The sequence below is a fragment of the Jatropha curcas genome, chromosome 4 (genome assembly GCF_041381405.1).
Source record: "Jatropha curcas cultivar XTBG-Jc1 chromosome 4, XTBG_Jcur_1.0, whole genome shotgun sequence".
NCBI lineage: Eukaryota > Viridiplantae > Streptophyta > Magnoliopsida > Malpighiales > Euphorbiaceae > Jatropha > Jatropha curcas.
In genome coordinates, this window is record NC_143154.1 from 1380553 (window position 1) to 1398523 (window position 17971).

The 17971-nt window shown below is 32.5% G+C and overlaps 1 protein-coding gene across 5 annotated transcripts; it reads right to left on the reverse strand.

The window, feature by feature from the left end:
* Window positions 1-6038: 6038 nt before the first annotated feature.
* On the reverse strand, window positions 6039-17624 carry LOC105647143 (putative LRR receptor-like serine/threonine-protein kinase At1g53420). Of its 5 annotated transcripts, XM_089720802.1 has the most exons (28): window positions 17435-17624; window positions 17174-17239; window positions 16812-16977; window positions 16650-16721; window positions 16479-16550; window positions 14578-14649; window positions 14417-14485; window positions 14089-14160; window positions 13932-14000; window positions 13784-13855; window positions 13387-13458; window positions 12874-12945; window positions 12677-12748; window positions 12527-12598; window positions 12331-12402; window positions 11788-11850; window positions 11083-11175; window positions 9693-9779; window positions 9558-9569; window positions 9425-9465; window positions 8290-8657; window positions 8008-8203; window positions 7799-7918; window positions 7556-7671; window positions 7246-7453; window positions 6932-7163; window positions 6703-6856; window positions 6039-6511 (listed from the first exon to the last, which is right to left on the reverse strand). In XM_089720802.1, exons 1-28 carry the CDS (start codon window positions 17574-17576, stop codon window positions 6260-6262), a joined length of 3174 nt encoding a protein of 1057 aa, XP_089576928.1. In that variant the 5' UTR covers window positions 17577-17624; the 3' UTR covers window positions 6039-6259. The 5 variants fall into 5 exon arrangements, with proteins under 5 accessions (XP_089576928.1, XP_089576931.1, XP_089576930.1 ...); XM_089720805.1 differs by lacking the exon at window positions 17435-17624 and having other exon boundaries at window positions 16812-16895; XM_089720804.1 differs by lacking the exon at window positions 17435-17624 and having other exon boundaries at window positions 16812-16949.
* Between the last annotated feature and the right edge of the window lie 347 nt (window positions 17625-17971).

The following is a 17971-nucleotide window of genomic DNA, read 5'->3' on the forward strand; positions in this document are numbered from 1 at the left end:
ACTAGATAACCAAAAAGACATAAATCTAGGCTAAAAAAATAAATTAGGGACCACCAAATCTCCAGCTCGGGATTTAGTCACAGTTAGACCTTTCCACCCTTTTTAAGTATGTTTAATGGAGATTGAACTGAGAGCTCTTTTCACATCCAACTAGCGTTGTCAACTGAGCTAAAACACATAAGTAATAGTTTAAGTCAATAAACACATAAGTAATCGCTAAAACACATAAGTTGTATCTGTCTTATTTCAAGGAGAGCAGGTCATGCTCTTTATAGATACAACAGTAACAAAATACAACTTAGAAAATCACTAGGATCATGTAAAGATAAAAGCAAATCACAAATTCAAAGTATAGATATATTCCAAATAAATATTAGTTGGGATATATCTGAAAACATATCTCACGTGCTATTAGTTTTTTAATTAGGTTAATTAGTTTTTAATTAATTGGTTTGTCAATTTTGTTACTTATATTATTGGTTAGAGTTAAAAGAAAAAATATTGTTGTTATAATTTGTTAATTTATTGAGTTAAAAAAAATACCTTTTAGGATAGTTAGTTTCTTAATTAGTTAATTCGTTAATTAGTTTTGTTTTTTAATTAGGTTAGTGATTAATTAATTGGTTCGTCAATTTTGTTATTTATATAATTGTTTAGAGCTAAAAGAAAAAACTTTTTTCTTGTAAATTTTTTGCAGATTCAAGCATCTCACTTGTTAAAAAAGTGCAATTTTGGTACTCATTTTCTCTCTTTCTTTCTTTATGTAGGAGGTTAAGTTTTATACTAAGTGTTTTAATTAGGAAAGTAATAAGAAATAAATTAGAAAAGCATAAACTTAATAATGCAAATCTAAAGAATAAAACTTAATGATCACATAAATTTAATTAGGAAAGTGATAAAAAAGAATTTTATCATACGCTATATTTTCATTATAATGTAAGTAGTGTACTAATTCTAGCTTTTTAATTAGGAAAACATAAAACTTAGCATAATCATAAAAACATCTTTCTTAAAAGCACAAACTTAAACACTCATATGAATTAAAAGCATAATTCATATGAATTGAAAGCATAAAACTTAAACATTTATATAAATTAAAAGCATAAACTTGAATATTCATATAAGTTGAAAGCCTATTTAGCATATTTTTTATATTTTTTTATTATGCATTTGATTGCAATTTATTGGATTTTATGGATTTATCGACAACTTATGTTAAGTGGAAGCCTAGTAGTGGCAATTGATGTGGATGTTGATTTATAAAGTGTTTCATTTTATTTGTGTATGGAATGTGATGATTGGAGGCCCAGTAGTGGCCAATGATGTGGATATTGATTTATAGAAATATTTTTTTGCGTTTGGAAATTTTGATTTATTAGCTTTTAAAGGAAAATGCTGTCGAATTTTTCCTTGAAAATATCATAATGAACCATAATCAACCTAATTAACATAAAAACAAGTATCTTAGTTGCACATTTGATGTCTTTCTCAATCCGGATGGAAGAGAAGGCATTGAATTGTCAAAGTTGGACAATTTAGAAATGTCTTTTAAGTACAAAATGTACGAACACATAGAATAGTTATTTAATTATCTATTGGATTTCAGTAGTATCTCTCATTTTTATGTTCTCCGCATTCACAATGAAATGGTTATATTTCACTTTGCGGACTTGGAAAAATGGGGAAGATGCTGTTGAAATTTCATTAGATGCTTATGAAAGCTATTGTATCTGTCTGTACTATGTACTTATATTGCATTTTTGAATGTGCTAAGTTCCCATCCATATGTTTATGACTCATAATACACTTCTGTCATCGTAATAAAATAATAAATTAGCTTCTGATAACTAAACAGGACAAAATGCCTGTTGATCGTATGTGGATGTACCAAAGGTACGAGTTGAATGGTTTATTAAGGAGAGATTTCGTGGAGTGTCTGAAGTCCTTTATGCAGTTTGCAATCAGTAATCCATGATGTATGGATGGAGGGAAAATAAGGTGTCCATGCAATCTTAAAAAGTGCAACAATAAGGCTTTTTATGATGTTGAAATAGTGAAGCTCCATTTATGCAAAAATGAGTTTGTAGAAAACTATTATTAGTGGGTATACAATGGTGAAACCTAGATTGACAATAATTTGAGTTGAAAATCCAGTGCATCATAGAGTCAGGGCGTAGATTTGCATTCAGATCCAATATTTCGATTGTAAGATATGGTCAAAGATGTGACTGGTCATGATTTCCATTGGGAGAATATGGAAGAGTGACCAAACAAATCTGTGCAAAAGTTGTATGATATGCTAAGTGCCACCAATCATAAAGTTTGGCAATATTGTCAGAGACATTCTTTGCTTTCTGTAGTATCGCGAATGTTGCACAATAAATCAAAGCACCACATTTTTGAAAGGTGTTATGATGATTTTATGCAATTAATGAAAGAAGTGATGCCCGGTGATAATTCCATGGTTGATAACTTTTACTAAATGAAGAAGCTAGTTTAGGGCTTAGGCTTGCCAGTTGAGAAGATATATTGTTGCCATAACTGTATGATATTTTAGGGTAATGACAGTGAATCAAGGATGAGCAAGTTTTGCAACTTTCTTAGATATAGAAGGTGATGTCAAGGAACTGGGAGACAACAGAAAGAGAAAACATTCAAGAAAATATATTACTTTTCGTTGACTCCACGACTTTAAAGGCTATATGTCTCTCATGCTACAACTGAACAGATGCGATGGCATGCGGAACATGAATGTGAAGTTGATGTTATGCATCATTCGTCAGATTCTGAAGCGTGGAAACACTATGATTAGCATCCATCATTTGCTGCTGAGATTAGAAATGTCAGACTAGGACTGTGCACGGATGGTTTTCAACCATTTGGATAGTCAGGCCAATAATGTGACACCTTAGGCAAATCCCACATCGGCTAAGCACAAGGTGGAAGTACTATACATAAAGGGTGGCAGTCTTGAACTTGTGTGAGGCCTTTTGGGCGGGTTGCAAAGCCTGCCCGAGAACAAAACAGTGAGGGGGACGGCAATACTTAATGCCCCAAAGCGGACAATATTACACAAGGGCTGGGCTGTTACAATATGTAACACCTTAGGCAAATCCCACATCGGCTAAGCAGGAGGTGGAAGTACTATACATAAAGGTTGGCAGTCTTGAACTTGTGTGAGGCCTTTTGGGCTGGTTGCAAAGCCTGAGAACAAAACCATGAGGGGGACGGCGATACGTAACGCCCCAAAGCGGACAATATTACACAAGGGCTGGGCTGTTACAATTTGGTATCAGAGCCAGGTTTTGTCCATCTGGCCGGTGGTGGGGCAAACCTCAGTGAGGACGCTGAGTCCCTAAGGGGGGGTGTATGTGACACCTTAGGCAAATCCCACATCGGCTAAGCACAAGGTGGAAGTACTATACATAAAGGGTGGCAGTCTTGAACTTGTGTCAGGCCTTTTGGGCGGGTTGCAAAGCCTGCCTGAGAACAAAACCGTGAGGGGGACGGTGATACGTAACGCCCCAAAGCGGACAATATTACACAAGGGCTGGGCTGTTACAAATAATATTTTTCATGGGTTGTAATTGTGACACCATATAATTGACCCCATCCATGTGTGTAAAAGAAGAGTATATGTTCTTTTGTGTTATTGTGTCGGGACCAACGACCCGATGTATAGTGATTAGTGACCCTATTTATGCTCCAAGTTGTTTTGCTATGAATGATTAGTGACTTTCCCTCACTTTCAATGTTATCTGGGTGGAGCACTACAGTTTGAATCGCTTGTCCATATTGCATGGAAAATACAGAAGCTTTTACTTTGAAAAATGGTGGAAAGCAGTGTTGGTTTGATAATCACTGAAAATTTCTCTGAATTTGACCATGCATGGAGGCGAAATCGACAGTATTTTCGAAGAGTAAGGTTGTTTATGACTCCCTCCACCTAAAAAGTTAGGCACAAAAGTTTTGTTAGAAATTGAAGAGTTGGGGCTTATGAAAGTGACTGATTTGGGACATAAAGAAGTAAACAGTAGAATTGGTCGGAGCAATGGATGGAAAAAATGAAGTATATTTTGGAATTTGCCGTGCTGGAGTACATTACTTATCCAACGTAACCTTGATGTCATGCACATAGAAAATAATGTATTTGAAATATCTTTAACACTGTGATGAATATTGATGGGAAAACAAAGGATAATGCCAAAGCTAGAGCAGATATGAAAGAAATTTGGCGTCATCCTGAGATAGAACCGATAGCAGAGACGAGACGATTTCCAAATGCTTATTTCACTCTAGACAATACGCAAAAGCAAATATTGTGTGAATGGGTCCGTGGGTTGCAGTTTTCAGATGGATATGCATCAAAATGGGTCGATGTGTTGACATGTAGAAATATAGATTATTTGGGATGAAAAGTCATGACAATCATGTTTTTATGCAAATGCTAATACCAATAGCTTTCAGATTGATACAAGCAGGGGGATCAAGGACTCTCCACAAGGGGGATGATGTCGAGGTATTCGAGGACGAGGTGGTCGTACTAGAGCACTTGACACTCATACAGTCACGCAACCCCCCTTGCCTCCATCCTCCTTCTACTTAGGCACATACTTCTGATTTTGCAGCACCATCTGCACCAGCCACTGCAACACCATCATCATTAGCAACCCCTCCACCCGATAATATACAATTCACTATTATTGTTATTTTGTATTTTTATACATTAGTATATTAACATTGACATTTCTACTAATGCTCATTTTCTATAGTTAAGGGAGATGCTAGATCGAAGTTGAAGATCGTGAAAAGACGGTAACTGACAAACAACATTTTCTTTACTTTTTTATTTTTCTATCTAAATTTCAATATTTTTGTGTTGTTCTTATCCTACTGTATTCTATATTTTTTCGGATAACTATACTACTGGGAAGGAGTGAGCCACTACATCTCAAGCTTAGATTGGTCAGCAGCTTACGATCGATGAGTTGCAGCTTGATCTCGAGGCTGTAGGAGGCGAAAAAAAGAGAAAAGTGTATGGTATTTGTTCGTATTCTGATATTTTTTATTGTCTCACACATGGGGCTTCAGCAAGTAGAGCCACACCAGCTGAGCCGGAGGCACGTAGCCAGGAGATTCAGGATTTACGGGCTCAGATTCAGGCGCAGTAACAAATGTCACAGCTAATATTGCAGCAGCAACAGTTGATGGATATGTATGCCCGAGACCAACCTACTGCACTGCCAGCTCCCTCTGCACCGATAGGTCACTCTGATCCCCTCGCTTCTTCCATTCCGCCTACTTCTTAGAGCCCCATTAGAGATCTTGCAAATCTGACCCCTCAGGCTTCCTTTTCATTATCATAATTATTTTGTATATATTATAGTATAATTTGTATGGTTTTCTTCGCACATTAATAATACTTTATTTTTCATAATTTAGTATTTCTTTCATTGCTGCATTTGTTTGTGTCACATGGTATATATTGCCCTTTTTTATAGGTGAAAAATTCTTGGTGTACAAAATTTAAATTTAATTTTTTTATTTCCAAAAATAAATAACGATCGATTGGTGACAGAATAGCAACAGATCACAACCATTTGCAATGTGATTGGGGACAAAAAATAGCGACTGATTTGCGACAGCCTAGGCAACCGCTTAGCGACTGATTAGTGATGGAAAGTAGGACATTATAAATGAAATACAGCAACAGATGAACTATAGCTTAGCAACACGATTTAGCAATGAAATAGTGATGCCGAGATTTAATGACAGAACAGTGATGATCATTTCTTTGATGGCAAAAAGTGATTCAGCGACCGAGTTGATATGACTCGGTTGCTAATTAGTAACAAAAGTCACAGTTGGTCGTTATTGTGTTAGCAATTATAATTTTGTTGCTGATTTGGTTGGTCGCTGTTCAGTCCTTATATCCGTTTTAGTGACAGAAAAAAAAAAAGAATTAAGAACCAAGTTATCAGTCGCTAAAACACTTTTTTTTTTTTTTTTTGTATTGTTTGCTGCAAGGAGAAGCCTCGTAAAAGTAAGCAATCCTTCATTGCAATTAGCAAAAACAAAAAGGCCAATCCCTTTGACAAAACAAAGCATTACACTTCACAGTACAAAATACAAAACAAAAAAGGAACACTGGAAAATACATAAACAACACCATAATAGTGTACAAAAGAGTGTTTATATAAGAAAACTCTAAAGTAAATCACAAATGTTAAATTACCTTCGGAAGGGATCCATCTCTGTTTTAACTGACTTGGGAAGCCTTAGTTTCAAGTAATGTCCTAATATCCTCAACGGTTTTTTTACCCTGAAGAACACTTACCACATCTGATATTTGAGGCCTATTAGAAGGCCAATGCTCTGTACATAATATTGCCAAGTCAATGATGGTGATGGCTTGGCGCAGTGTTTCTGATGATACTTTGCCTGATGGATGTTCTTTCAGTGTTTTATCGATTAGTTCTTCATAATTATGACGCTTCCGACATTTCTCAGCCTGCAGATGCGTTATCTCAGTTAGGGATTCAAACATAAATTTACTTAAAAGTGGTAGTCTTACTGTTGTTTTTCAGTTTATCTCACAATTAGGTATAAAAGACTTGATGTTTTGGAGCATAAAAACAAAACATTACCCAAAAAAATTAGAAATAGATTGATGATTAATAAAAAGAAGAAGCATGCATTAACCTTTTCTAAGAGATAAATAGTATCCTCATCGTTTCCGAGATTTTTATCAATCCTTGTCCCACTAACGATTTCAAGAAGCAGAATACCAAAACTATAAACATCAGCTCTCACTGTTATAATTTCTTGACATACATACTCAGGTGCCATGTATTTACTGCAAGCAACAATGAGAAAATTACTTCTAATCAATTTATGAAAGTAAAGAAATTTTTTATGGTTGAATACTTACCGTGTGATGCCTGCTTTGGCTAATATAAATGGATCATCATCCTCATAAAGCTTTGCCAATCCAAAATCTGAGATTTTAGCCTCACAATTTTCATTAAGCAGAATATTACTAGCCTTGATATTTCTGTGGATTATAGGTGGCTCTTTTTTATGTAGAAACTCCAAACCCAGGGCTACTCGTTCACAAATACTGTATCTAGTTTCCCAACTAAGTTGCAGTGGACGATCAGGATCTACATGCAAATCTAATTAAACTTTCGAACAATAAAATTGAATTTGTGAAAGTATTGAGCTCCTGGAATAAAAGAAAATTACCAAATAAGACTTTCTCAAGGGAACCATTATCCATATACTCATATATTAGCAACTGAAGGCCTCTATTTGAATAACAACCCAGCAGTTTAACAAGATTCTGATTTTCCAACTCAGACAATGCAAAGATCTCTGCTCTTGTTTCTGAAGCTGTCTTTGATTGAGGAAAAAGCTTCTTCACTGCTACAGTCAAATCTGGCTGCAATTGAGCCTATAATGGAGGGAATAAAATATTAAAAGAAAATGATCAACAACACCTTAATGCCAATATATATATATATATATATATATATATATAAAGACAGAGCTAGACCTCGTAGACTATCCCAAGACGGCCATCTCCAATCTTCGTTTTTGGGCTGAACTTTTGAGTTGCATGAATTATCTGTTTAACAGTGTAAGACTGGGTTCCAATCTTTATGCATGTTTCTATTTTTCAATTGCAAACATCAAATAAAACAAGTTGAATTAATTAAAAACAATTATTTAGAAGCAAAGCCATTAATATATATGGACCACAGAAACATGAATCTTATTGAGGAATATATGTTCTTACTATGCAACTCTCTGTCTCCTATCCATCCCATTCTCCACAAGAAAGCTAATAAAATGAATAGAGCAATAACACAAGCTACTGCGATTGCAGTTATTTCCCAAGCTGATAATTTTCTTGGAGCTTCAAAACCCAAAATGCATTAGAAGTTATGAAGTGAAAAAAATACATGTGAGGTCAAACATAAGCATGAAAAAAGTTCAACACTATACCACGAGTTATGGAAATAGCTGAAATGAGAGGTCCATTTTGACCAGGCGGGTTATATAGAGATCCCTTACCAACCCAAAAGAAGTCTATTCGCAACGGTTTATGGTCAAGTACAGTAGCTATGAAACTTTTCATAATATTTTTATTGGCATCTTCTGCTTCTTTCTTTATGTTGAAATCCTGTAATACAGGCTTTTCCTGTAATCAAAATCAATACTTTAATCACTGCATGATATAGTTCATTTAAGGAAATGAATAACCTTAATCTTTTGTTATAAAACTACCTGAATATGTACATCAAAAAGACGTTTCCCCACAATACTGTGATCTTCCTTTTTAGAAAATAAAGTTTCAGCAAAATAAAGTTTGACCTCGTATTTTCCTTTGGGCAAGCAGAAGGCAAAATAGGTGAGAGAGACAGGAGCAACTCGGGCATTGACATATAACTGTGCCTCAGGAACAGAAACTCCACACGTTAAGTTCTTTATGTAACCACTTGCATTGATGGTTGGTGAGATATAGTCTCCTGAAAAGCTATAAGCCCAATTTGCTTGCGGACTTTCGTAAAAATATGAGAATGCAGTATCATTTTCATAGTTTTGCTTGTCAAACTTCACCGCCTCGCCACCACAGTTTATTGACAAGGAGTGATCTGCAATAACATTATTAATTAGTGAGTTTTTCTATGTCCAAACATGAAAAAAAAAAATTATAGTACTTAGTTGAAATCGAACTTGTGACATTCAGAACTTTATTTTTTGCTGTAATCTCACGTTTTGTCACGCTAGCAACAACAAATTTTAAAATTTTCAATTTTTATGTGTAAAATGTTAATTTGATATGAGGTTAGTCCAACTTTTGAAATAATAATTTTTATATTTTTCAACTATCAAATAAATATTTAATTGATATAATTTTATAAATTGAGATATTTAATAGTCAATTATAGTGTTTAATACATGTAATTCTATATATTGAATCAAAAAGAACCACAAGGTGTTTTTTTTTTTCTTTTTTTTTTTTGAGACGTGCAAGTATGAATTTTTATATTAAGCTTTTTTTTTAATTTGGGTCACAAAGAATTTTATTATTATTATTATTATTATTATTATTATTATTATAAAGATATGCATATGTGAGTGCTAATTCTAAGAAAAAGGGGATTGAGTTGCCAAAACCTTATGGATCTGCTCATTTATGAAACCAATGAAAATTAATTTTTTGTTGAAACGATCGTAGTCTTCTTAACCAATCGACTTGGAAAAAAGAAAGAAAAAATGAATTTTTTTTTAAAAAATCCTTATTTTTATTGATTTGATACTAATAAAAAATGTTATAGATGATGTCATAGATCCGGTTTAAACAAATCTAACTTAATAAAAAAAACTAAACTTCATAGCTTATGGAAAGTAAACATACACTTCGCCGGACATTCTCTTCCTTTTCGAGATATGTAGTCACTGCAAGTCAGATAATTTTGTGATTAGTAATATATATAATTGAAGATTCTTCTGTGTGTGTATGTGTGTGAGATTAAAGATGTAAAGTATACCTGCTCGGCTCACTGAATGTCCACCAACAATATGCAATCAGTAAGCAAAAAAAGAGCAAGGTGAGAATTGGAACAATTTATAGTGTTCAAAACAACAAATAGTGAGAAAAATATGTTTTAAATAAAACCACTTACATAATAATTGTATTCGGCAAATGTGAAAGTGTTCCGTTTTCCCGGTTCACATCCGGCACATTTGTGAAATTGTTGAGTGAAAGATCGCTGTAAGGCCACAATGTGGAGTTATTAGTACGTATCTGAATTCTGAGGTTTAATACCGTTGAACTATGTAGTTTTTATAGTTTTTATATACTTGCAAGAGGTGCCTAAATCCCTATCCGTTTTAACGGTTCACCGTAAATCCTATTAATTTTCACTGACCTTTGAAGGTAAAGGGGGGCCCGGAGGGAATTTATGTTGCGGAAGATTGAATCCATGACCTAATCCATGGTAATCATTTTCATAGTTAAATGAAAGGCTAAGGCTGTGTTCGGCAACCGATTTTAAAGTAGCTTTTTAGTATTTTGATCACTTAAAATGTTAAATACTTTTTTGTATAGTGTTCAGTAACATAATATTTGAACTGACTTTTAGAGATTAAGCTATCGTATAAAAGTTAACCCATGTAATATCTAACTTTTAACATTTTTTTAAAAAGTTACTCAAAAGCTACCAACTAAAGGCTATTAGGACGCTGCTAAGGACATATTTGACAGTAGTTTTTAGAGTAACATTTAGTGTTTTAAACTAGTCAAAACACTATTTCTCTAAATTTTTGTGTTTGTAACTTAATATATAGAGCAACTTTCAAAGGTTTATGGAGTCTAAAACGTATTTTTTTTACAACCTCATTATTATTCTTAATTAATATAAAATCCTTCTGTTATCACGTTATATATTTTATTGTCTTTATGTTTGGCTTATTTCTATTTGATAGTAAAAGAAAAAAAACAACTATTTATATATTTATATTTAAATCAAACAAATATTAAAAATAAAAATTGTTGATCCGTAAAATATTAAAAATTTTCCATTTTATTTATAAAATAGTGTATTTTTCAATTTTTGCTTTCTTAAATTTTGAAATTTAGGTATAGTGAATTCATTTTTTTATAATGAATTTAATTAAAAATTCTAGGTGAATATTTCAATGTCCTTTTTTGTCATTTTAAATTTATTGTCAATCAAACAGCTGTTTTTATCGAACACTTTCACTTTTAATCACTATTTAAATAGCTAGACGTTAACATTTACTGGCTAACAGCTACTAAAATAATTAATAACTATTAAAACAGTTAACCACTATATTAGAACAATTAGTATTGCCCAACAGGGCTTAAAACGAACAACCAACAACTACCAAATCAACTAAATACTACGAAAACAACTAATTTTGTCAAATATATCTAAATAATAATTAATAAAAAATATGAGAATTGAAGTTATAAGAAATGTAAAACATGCGGTCGATAATTAGGCTAAATTTAATAAAAATTCAAAATTTTTGTTTTATCTATATACTTACATTTTTAGTGGGTCATAAAGCTGTGAGAGTCCCGACTTCGCATGAGTGATCCATGAAGGAAACGTCCCATTAAGCTTATTGCTTGCTAAAAATCTTTAAAAAAAAAAAAACGTTGAATCCGTCAAACATATTTTAACGGTCCAATATATATAGACCTGTTTAGGCCGGTTGATGTGAAGGCCCAAATGGTAAAGTCCAAGTAGAAAATGCAGAATATATCTATAGGGCTATTTGGGCCTAAAAGCCCACACTTGTAAATATTCTATTATTGTGGATATTATATGAATCATAAAAGGTTATGTAGGTGACAGAACTATAGATATTCTAAAACAGGAACGCATCCCTCAAAATCTAATATGTGCAATTCTGAATGCGCTACCATTTACTTTATATCTCTCCTTCTCCCTCTCTTTTCCCTTTCCTCTTTCTTTTTTAACACCTGATTTCTCTAATTTATTTTATATTCTTCTCGTCTAGATCTTTTTTTTTTTTCTCCTATTTATCTCTCTATTTTGTTTTTGAACTAACAACTAATTATTTACTTGATGGACATAAATTCAATAGGTCCTACCCTAATTTTAGATCGAACAAATATATAATCCCATATGGAGTACTTACAACTTTTCACCATTGAGCATCAAAAGAAAATATAAAATCATTTACTTGATTATAAACAACAGTTTCCAGAGAAAGGCCGTCACATACATCTTTTTTAAATTTGGACCAAATTGAGGAATTTCACCAATTAAGTTGTTGAAACTCAAATCGCTGCAGGAAGGAAATATAAAACATTAAATAACATTAGCATCGGTCATCTAAGTTTTTAAAATGGTATAGACACTTTTCTTTTGAATATAAGAAATAGAAATCATCGTTTTCAAAAATCATTTACTCACGTGTAAATTAAGGTTGTGTTTGATAATAATATTTTAAATAGTAAATGCTATTTTTTTATAGTGTTGGGTAACATATTGTTTGAAATAGCTTTTAAAGGTTAAGGTAATATTCTATAAAAAGTTAACTCATGTAACGGTTAATTTTTCGTGTTTTACGACAAGGTACTCAAATAATTAACGCATACTAAAACAGCTAATTTCGCCGAACAAACCCTAATTAGAATCTTCTTCATAAAACCTTTAATTGTAAACTTTAAACTTGTTTTTTTTTTCTAAAAACCGCATTAAGAAATGTTTATTATTCAGTGGAGTGGGTTCAAAATGAGCTTTCATTAATTACAATAATACTCACAGAAACGTCAATTCAGACCAATTAGCAATATATGGAGGTATTGATCCGTTGATTGAGCAATTCCTCAGTATCCTGCATACATGGTAGAAGAAATGGAGGAACTTACATAGATAATTTTTGAAAAATTTTAAAATTAGGGAGCGTGCCATCCCTAATTTTGCCGTGGAGCTAAAATTGAATCGCATTAAATACTTACAAAGAATATATATTCTCCAAGTTTGCTTTCTTGGGGAAAGTAAAACCAGGATTCCTTAGGCCACTAACCCACCTGAAACAAGAGAAGCACATGTTAAAAAGCTTTTAGAGCTTAAAATGAAGTTAGTAGGTATTGTCTGACTGCACATACAATGTCTGAAGACTCGGAAGGTTAAAAATCTCCTCTGGTATGTTTCCTTCAAAATTATTTCCCAGAAGAATCCTGATAAATTAATAATATGGTTCAAATGAATATATATCCAGATTTTAAATTCAATTATAAAGTCGTAAAAAATCCATATATTTAAATAGATCCTAATAAAAATATATAGTCTTGAATATACTTACAGATAAGTAAGGTTCTTCCAGCTTGCAATGTATTTGGGTATAGAACCAGACAAATCGTTTCCAGCTACTGCACTGCATTGCATCCAACCAGAGTATCGGAAGTTAAAATATGGTTGTGTTCGGCAACAGTTTTTTAAATAGCTATTTTTATAGTGTTCGGTAACATAAAATTTGAATTAGCTTTTAAAAATTAAAATAATGTTTTATATAAAATTGACCTATGTAATGTTTAACTTTTAATATTTTATAAAAAAAATACCTCAAACAGCTAACAACTATTAAAACAGTTAATTTTGGTTGAGTAGACCCTACAATTTACAATTGACACCGAGAAATACCTTAAAAATAAGAGATTTAATTAGTGGCAGAATGCCTTTTTCTTTTTAACTTTGGCTTTAAAATTAAATGATTGTTATTTATTTTTAAATAAATAATAAATAAAATAATCAAATACAAACAAACTATTTATGTGAGTCTTTCTGTAAAAAATAAATAAAATAAAGAAAAACTTACAAGACTAGAAGTGCAGTAAGTTGAGAATAACTTTCCGGAATGCCCCCAGTAAGATGGTTGGACGTCAACCAGCTGCAACCATAAAAGTTTCAGTAGTTACCAGTAATACAAATAATTTATAAATTATATATTTGGGTAATTTTACATGGTGGAATTACTTTGACTATTTTGAATTGTGTTTGTTTTTTTGAAAAATAATTTATCTTTTGAATAATAAATATTCTTTAAGTAAATTATTATGTGTAAAAATATTTTAAGGATGCAATTCTGTTCTTTCACGTGAGTGGAGCACAATAAATGTTATCATTTTATAATCGCAGAAGATAATTTTTGAATGATATATCCAAAAATTGTGTCAATAAAATTTAAAAAATAAATACACTTAAATAAAACTTACAGTCTTTTAAGATTTTTCAACTTTCCGATTCCTTGAGGAAGTGAACCATTGAGTTCATTGTCATCCAAGGCCCTGATATTTTTAGGATAGAGTCAAGATAACATATGCGTGATGATGATGATAAATAACTAAATAAATGGCCTCATACAAAAAGGAAAGTTGAGAGAGGTTCCCAAGATCAGGAATTGAGCCTGATAACATGTTACTGTAAAGATTCCTGCAAAGCCACAATGCGTATAAAATTCAAAATTATATTGCAAAAACAGGTAATAAACCAATTAGTGAGTTGTTTTGAAGGGCCTTACAACGTAGCTAGCGATGAGAGGTTACCAAATGAAGGAGGTATTTGCCCATTCAGAAAGTTGAAGCGCAAATTGCTGTTGCAGAGAGATTTTCAGCAGTTACAAGGTAATAAATTAGATATCCCAAGCCAAAATCACTCCAAACTTTAAAAGTTCATTTAATAGAAAACTTCTTGCTTTTGATTGACCCAGTGAGATAAGATGACATGATTCCTTATCCCTTAAACTTAAAAAATGAATATTTTAGTTTTGCCTCTCATAATTAGTTTTTTTTTTTTTTTTTTTTTTTGGTTCCTAGTTATTCAAAGTTTGCAATTGGGCGAGTACTTACAGCGCAATCAAATTTTGCAGATTGCCCAAGCTAGTCATTGGACCATTCAAGTAATTGTTTGAAAGATCCCTAATTTTGCACAAACAAAACAAAACTCAATTCAATATATATATAATTACACAGTCAAATAAAATTAGAGATCTTAAGATAGAGCAACTTACAAGTACTTGAGCGACTTTAAATATTGGAAACTACTAGGAATAGTACCATCAAGTTGGTTGTTGTATAGATAACTGTCATTTAGATAAAATCAGAAAAACGTATTTAGTTTAATATATTATTTTAATCGTCAAGAATACTTTGATTATCAGTTTTTCGATAAATATTACTAAGCTTATTTTATATAGTATAAATCTATCCTTGTTAAACTTAAGAATATATATATACACACACACACACACGAAACTCCCATTATTATTATTATTATTTTTATTCTTGATCATGTTTTTAAGCTTCATGGTATGTCTCAGACCATTGTATCTCACAGGGACCACAAGCTTGCTCTGGAAAGAATTATTCAACTGCCTACCATCCACATACAAATGGGCAGACCGAAAGGCTCAATAGGTGCCTAGAGACCTACTTGAGGTGCATGTGTTCTTTAAAAAGCCCTCTACTTGGTGTTCTTGGCTTGGCCTTGCTGAATGGTGTACAACACCTTCCACCACTTTGCACTTAAGATGTCCCCTTTCAAAGTCCTCTATGGGTTTGATCCTCCACTACTGCCTCAACTCAGTCCTGCGTTCTCCCCTGCAGCAAGTGTCGAGGATTTCTATTGGAGAGGCAGCATATGTCGCAGTGTTTGAGAGAGACTCTTTTGAATGCACAAAACATAATGAAGCAGTTAGCAGATTCAAAGAGAACTGAGAGATCATTTGATGTGGGTGATTGGGTTTTCCTCAAGCTCTAACCCTATAGGCAATCCTCTGTGGCTTTCAAAAGAAATTTGAAGTTATCCGCAAAATTTTAATTCCCCTTTAAGATTTTACAGAAACTAGGTGAAACTACTTGTAGGTCGAATCTGCCATCTCCCTCACTCATTCACCCTGTTTTTCACGTCTCTTAGCTCAAGCTCAAGAAGTCAGTCCCTCCCCAACACTCAGCTCAACCTACTCTCCACTACTGTCAAACTCTGGGACACTAGCAACTGAACCCCACCAGCAGGTTCTCTCTTCCATGTAGGCATGTACACGGTTCATTGTGAACCGGAACTGAACCGTAATGTAAATGAAATGGAACTGTCGGTTCAAAGTTTTGAACCGAAACCGACGGTTCAAGGGCCGGTTAAAGTTCATGTGAATGTTAAAATTTAAATCTGAGCCGGCGGTTAACCGACGGTTCCAGTCTGGTTCGAACCGAAAATTTTCTATTTTTATTTTCAAAATGATAATCACTTAGCCTATTTTATATATCTCTAAAAGTCTCAATAATATTTTTCTACATGATATACTTATTTAAGATTTTTTTTTTTTAAAATACACTTTACTTTAAAAGTTAAAAATCTAAAACTAAAATGGTAAAAAAAAGAGATAAAAATTTAGTCTTTACCCTTTTAAATTGTTTACTAAGTTTAAAACTACATTCTTTTGAAGCATTTTTCAAATTTTTCTTATAATTTATTTAATTAATAACATTTAAACAAAATAAAGTAATAATTTATTTATTTATTTTGTAAAATTAATTAATTTTATTCTTATATGAGTATGAGCATTTTAAAATTTATTTAAAATAAAATTTACCAATATTTTTTAAACTCATATTAATATTTTTAAAAAAAAGATGTAACGTTGGAACCTTTTTTTTAAAAAAAAAAAAAAACATATATTACTGAAAACCGTCGGTTTATCGGAACCGGACTGATAGTTCAATGAACCGGCCATGCCTACCTCTATATTTCCCATAAAAAAATGTCCGAGTGCCACCAAACTCAAAGACTTAATAAAAATAATTTAGCTTGTTGCCATGGCTAACAATTTCCCAATTTGTTATTTGTACACCCTCCACTAGCCAGAGCAAGAAAATCACTTAAAACTGCATTTTTATTTGAGTGATTTATACTTACAGCGTCTCTAGATTGGTTAAATTTCCCAGGCTTTCAGGTATTGATCCAATCAATTGATTGTTGGAAACACGCCTAAATTTTAAACAAACACAATATATATATATTAGAGAATCAGTGTCATATTTTTTTGCTATGCATATCAATCGGATATAGAATCAGATGGGAGTTTACAGCATTTGAAGGTATTGAAGCCCACTTATTGCGATATCGACAGAACCACTTAGCTGTTTGCCCATCATATTTCTGCCAATGGATGAATTTAATATCAATAAGAAATATATATATATATATATATATAGTTGACAATATATATCAGAATATGGACATACATACATTGCAATTATGTGGCAAATGAGGCTGCCTTTGTCGTCCTTGAAACTACAATTACACCTTATTGCAGCATCAGATTCCAGGTTGCTGCTGATTTGACAGTATGAAGCAGAGATGGACATTGTTGGAATCAACCTAAAACTGGTTATTACAGTTCTAAGAGCAGCCACTGTCAAATCAAACGTTTTTCAAAAAAAAAAAAAAAAAAAAAATAATAATAATAATAATAATAATAATAATTCATGCATTTCATCAAACCAAACAAAACTCTTAAATATGTAAGGATATATATGGGTATTGATTCTTGAAAGAAAAGAAAAGAAAAAAGCTGAATGGGATTGAAAAAGGCGCTTATAGAAGTTTACATTCGTCACAGGGCAGAGTTTGATTTGCGCCGCAGGAGGAATTTCCAGATCTTCCATAAATGTAATCTGTAGATTGCACATCGTAGAGTAATAATTAATTCTAATAGAAATTCAAACCTTTTAATGGGAACATAGTTAATCCAAACTAAAAAAACTGAAATGGTTAGTGAGTATGTACAAGAATGGAAGCTGGGTTTTGATTCTTGAAAAAAAAGAAAAAGAGTTAAATGAAATTGAAAAATTTTGCTTATAGAAGTTTACACTCGTCACAAGACTGAGTTTGATAGGGGCCACAGTTTGCACTTGGAGAGCTGCCTTTCGTGTTTCCCGTATAAGGATTAACGGCCCCATAAACACGTTGCCAATGGAGAAAGAAAACAAGGATAAGAATAAATTTAGCCATAACTGAACTTTTGCTGCTTATTAGTTCTGTTCAAAAAAGCTGAATGCAGAATTTCTTTGGTCGGCTCTTTATATAACTTCTAAATAATTGATACAGCGTTGCTTGCAATGTCAATGGCAAGTCTACTGTTAGAGATTAGATTAAGGAAATTACTAAAAACCCTTTAGATTTTGCAGTATCAATACTCAATCCCTCCTTTATCAAATAGAAATCGAATGGTCTTTCTCTTTTTTACTACTATTCTATTCTCTTATAAGTGTCTTTTAAGGGGTTTTTTTTCCCCCTTAATTGTCATTTTAGAATATAAAACCAAGCATTTTTTCATTTTTCAATTTTACCATCTTGTGGTATCTCCATTGAGTAATAATTATTTAAAGAATTGATAAAAAATTAAT

Bases quoted from the DNA above. Each gene is read 5' to 3' on its own strand.
- LOC105647143 (XM_089720802.1), bottom strand. From the start codon at position 17,576: ATGGCTAAATTTATTCTTATCCTTGTTTTCTTTCTCCATTGGCAACGT. The intron at 13,459-13,783 runs GTAAGTTTTATT...TTATGGTTGCAG, and splicing joins TTGAAAAATCTTAAAAGACT to CTGGTTGACGTCCAACCATC. The intron at 12,403-12,526 runs GTAAGTATTTAA...CCATGTATGCAG, and splicing joins TTGGAGAATATATATTCTTT to GATACTGAGGAATTGCTCAA.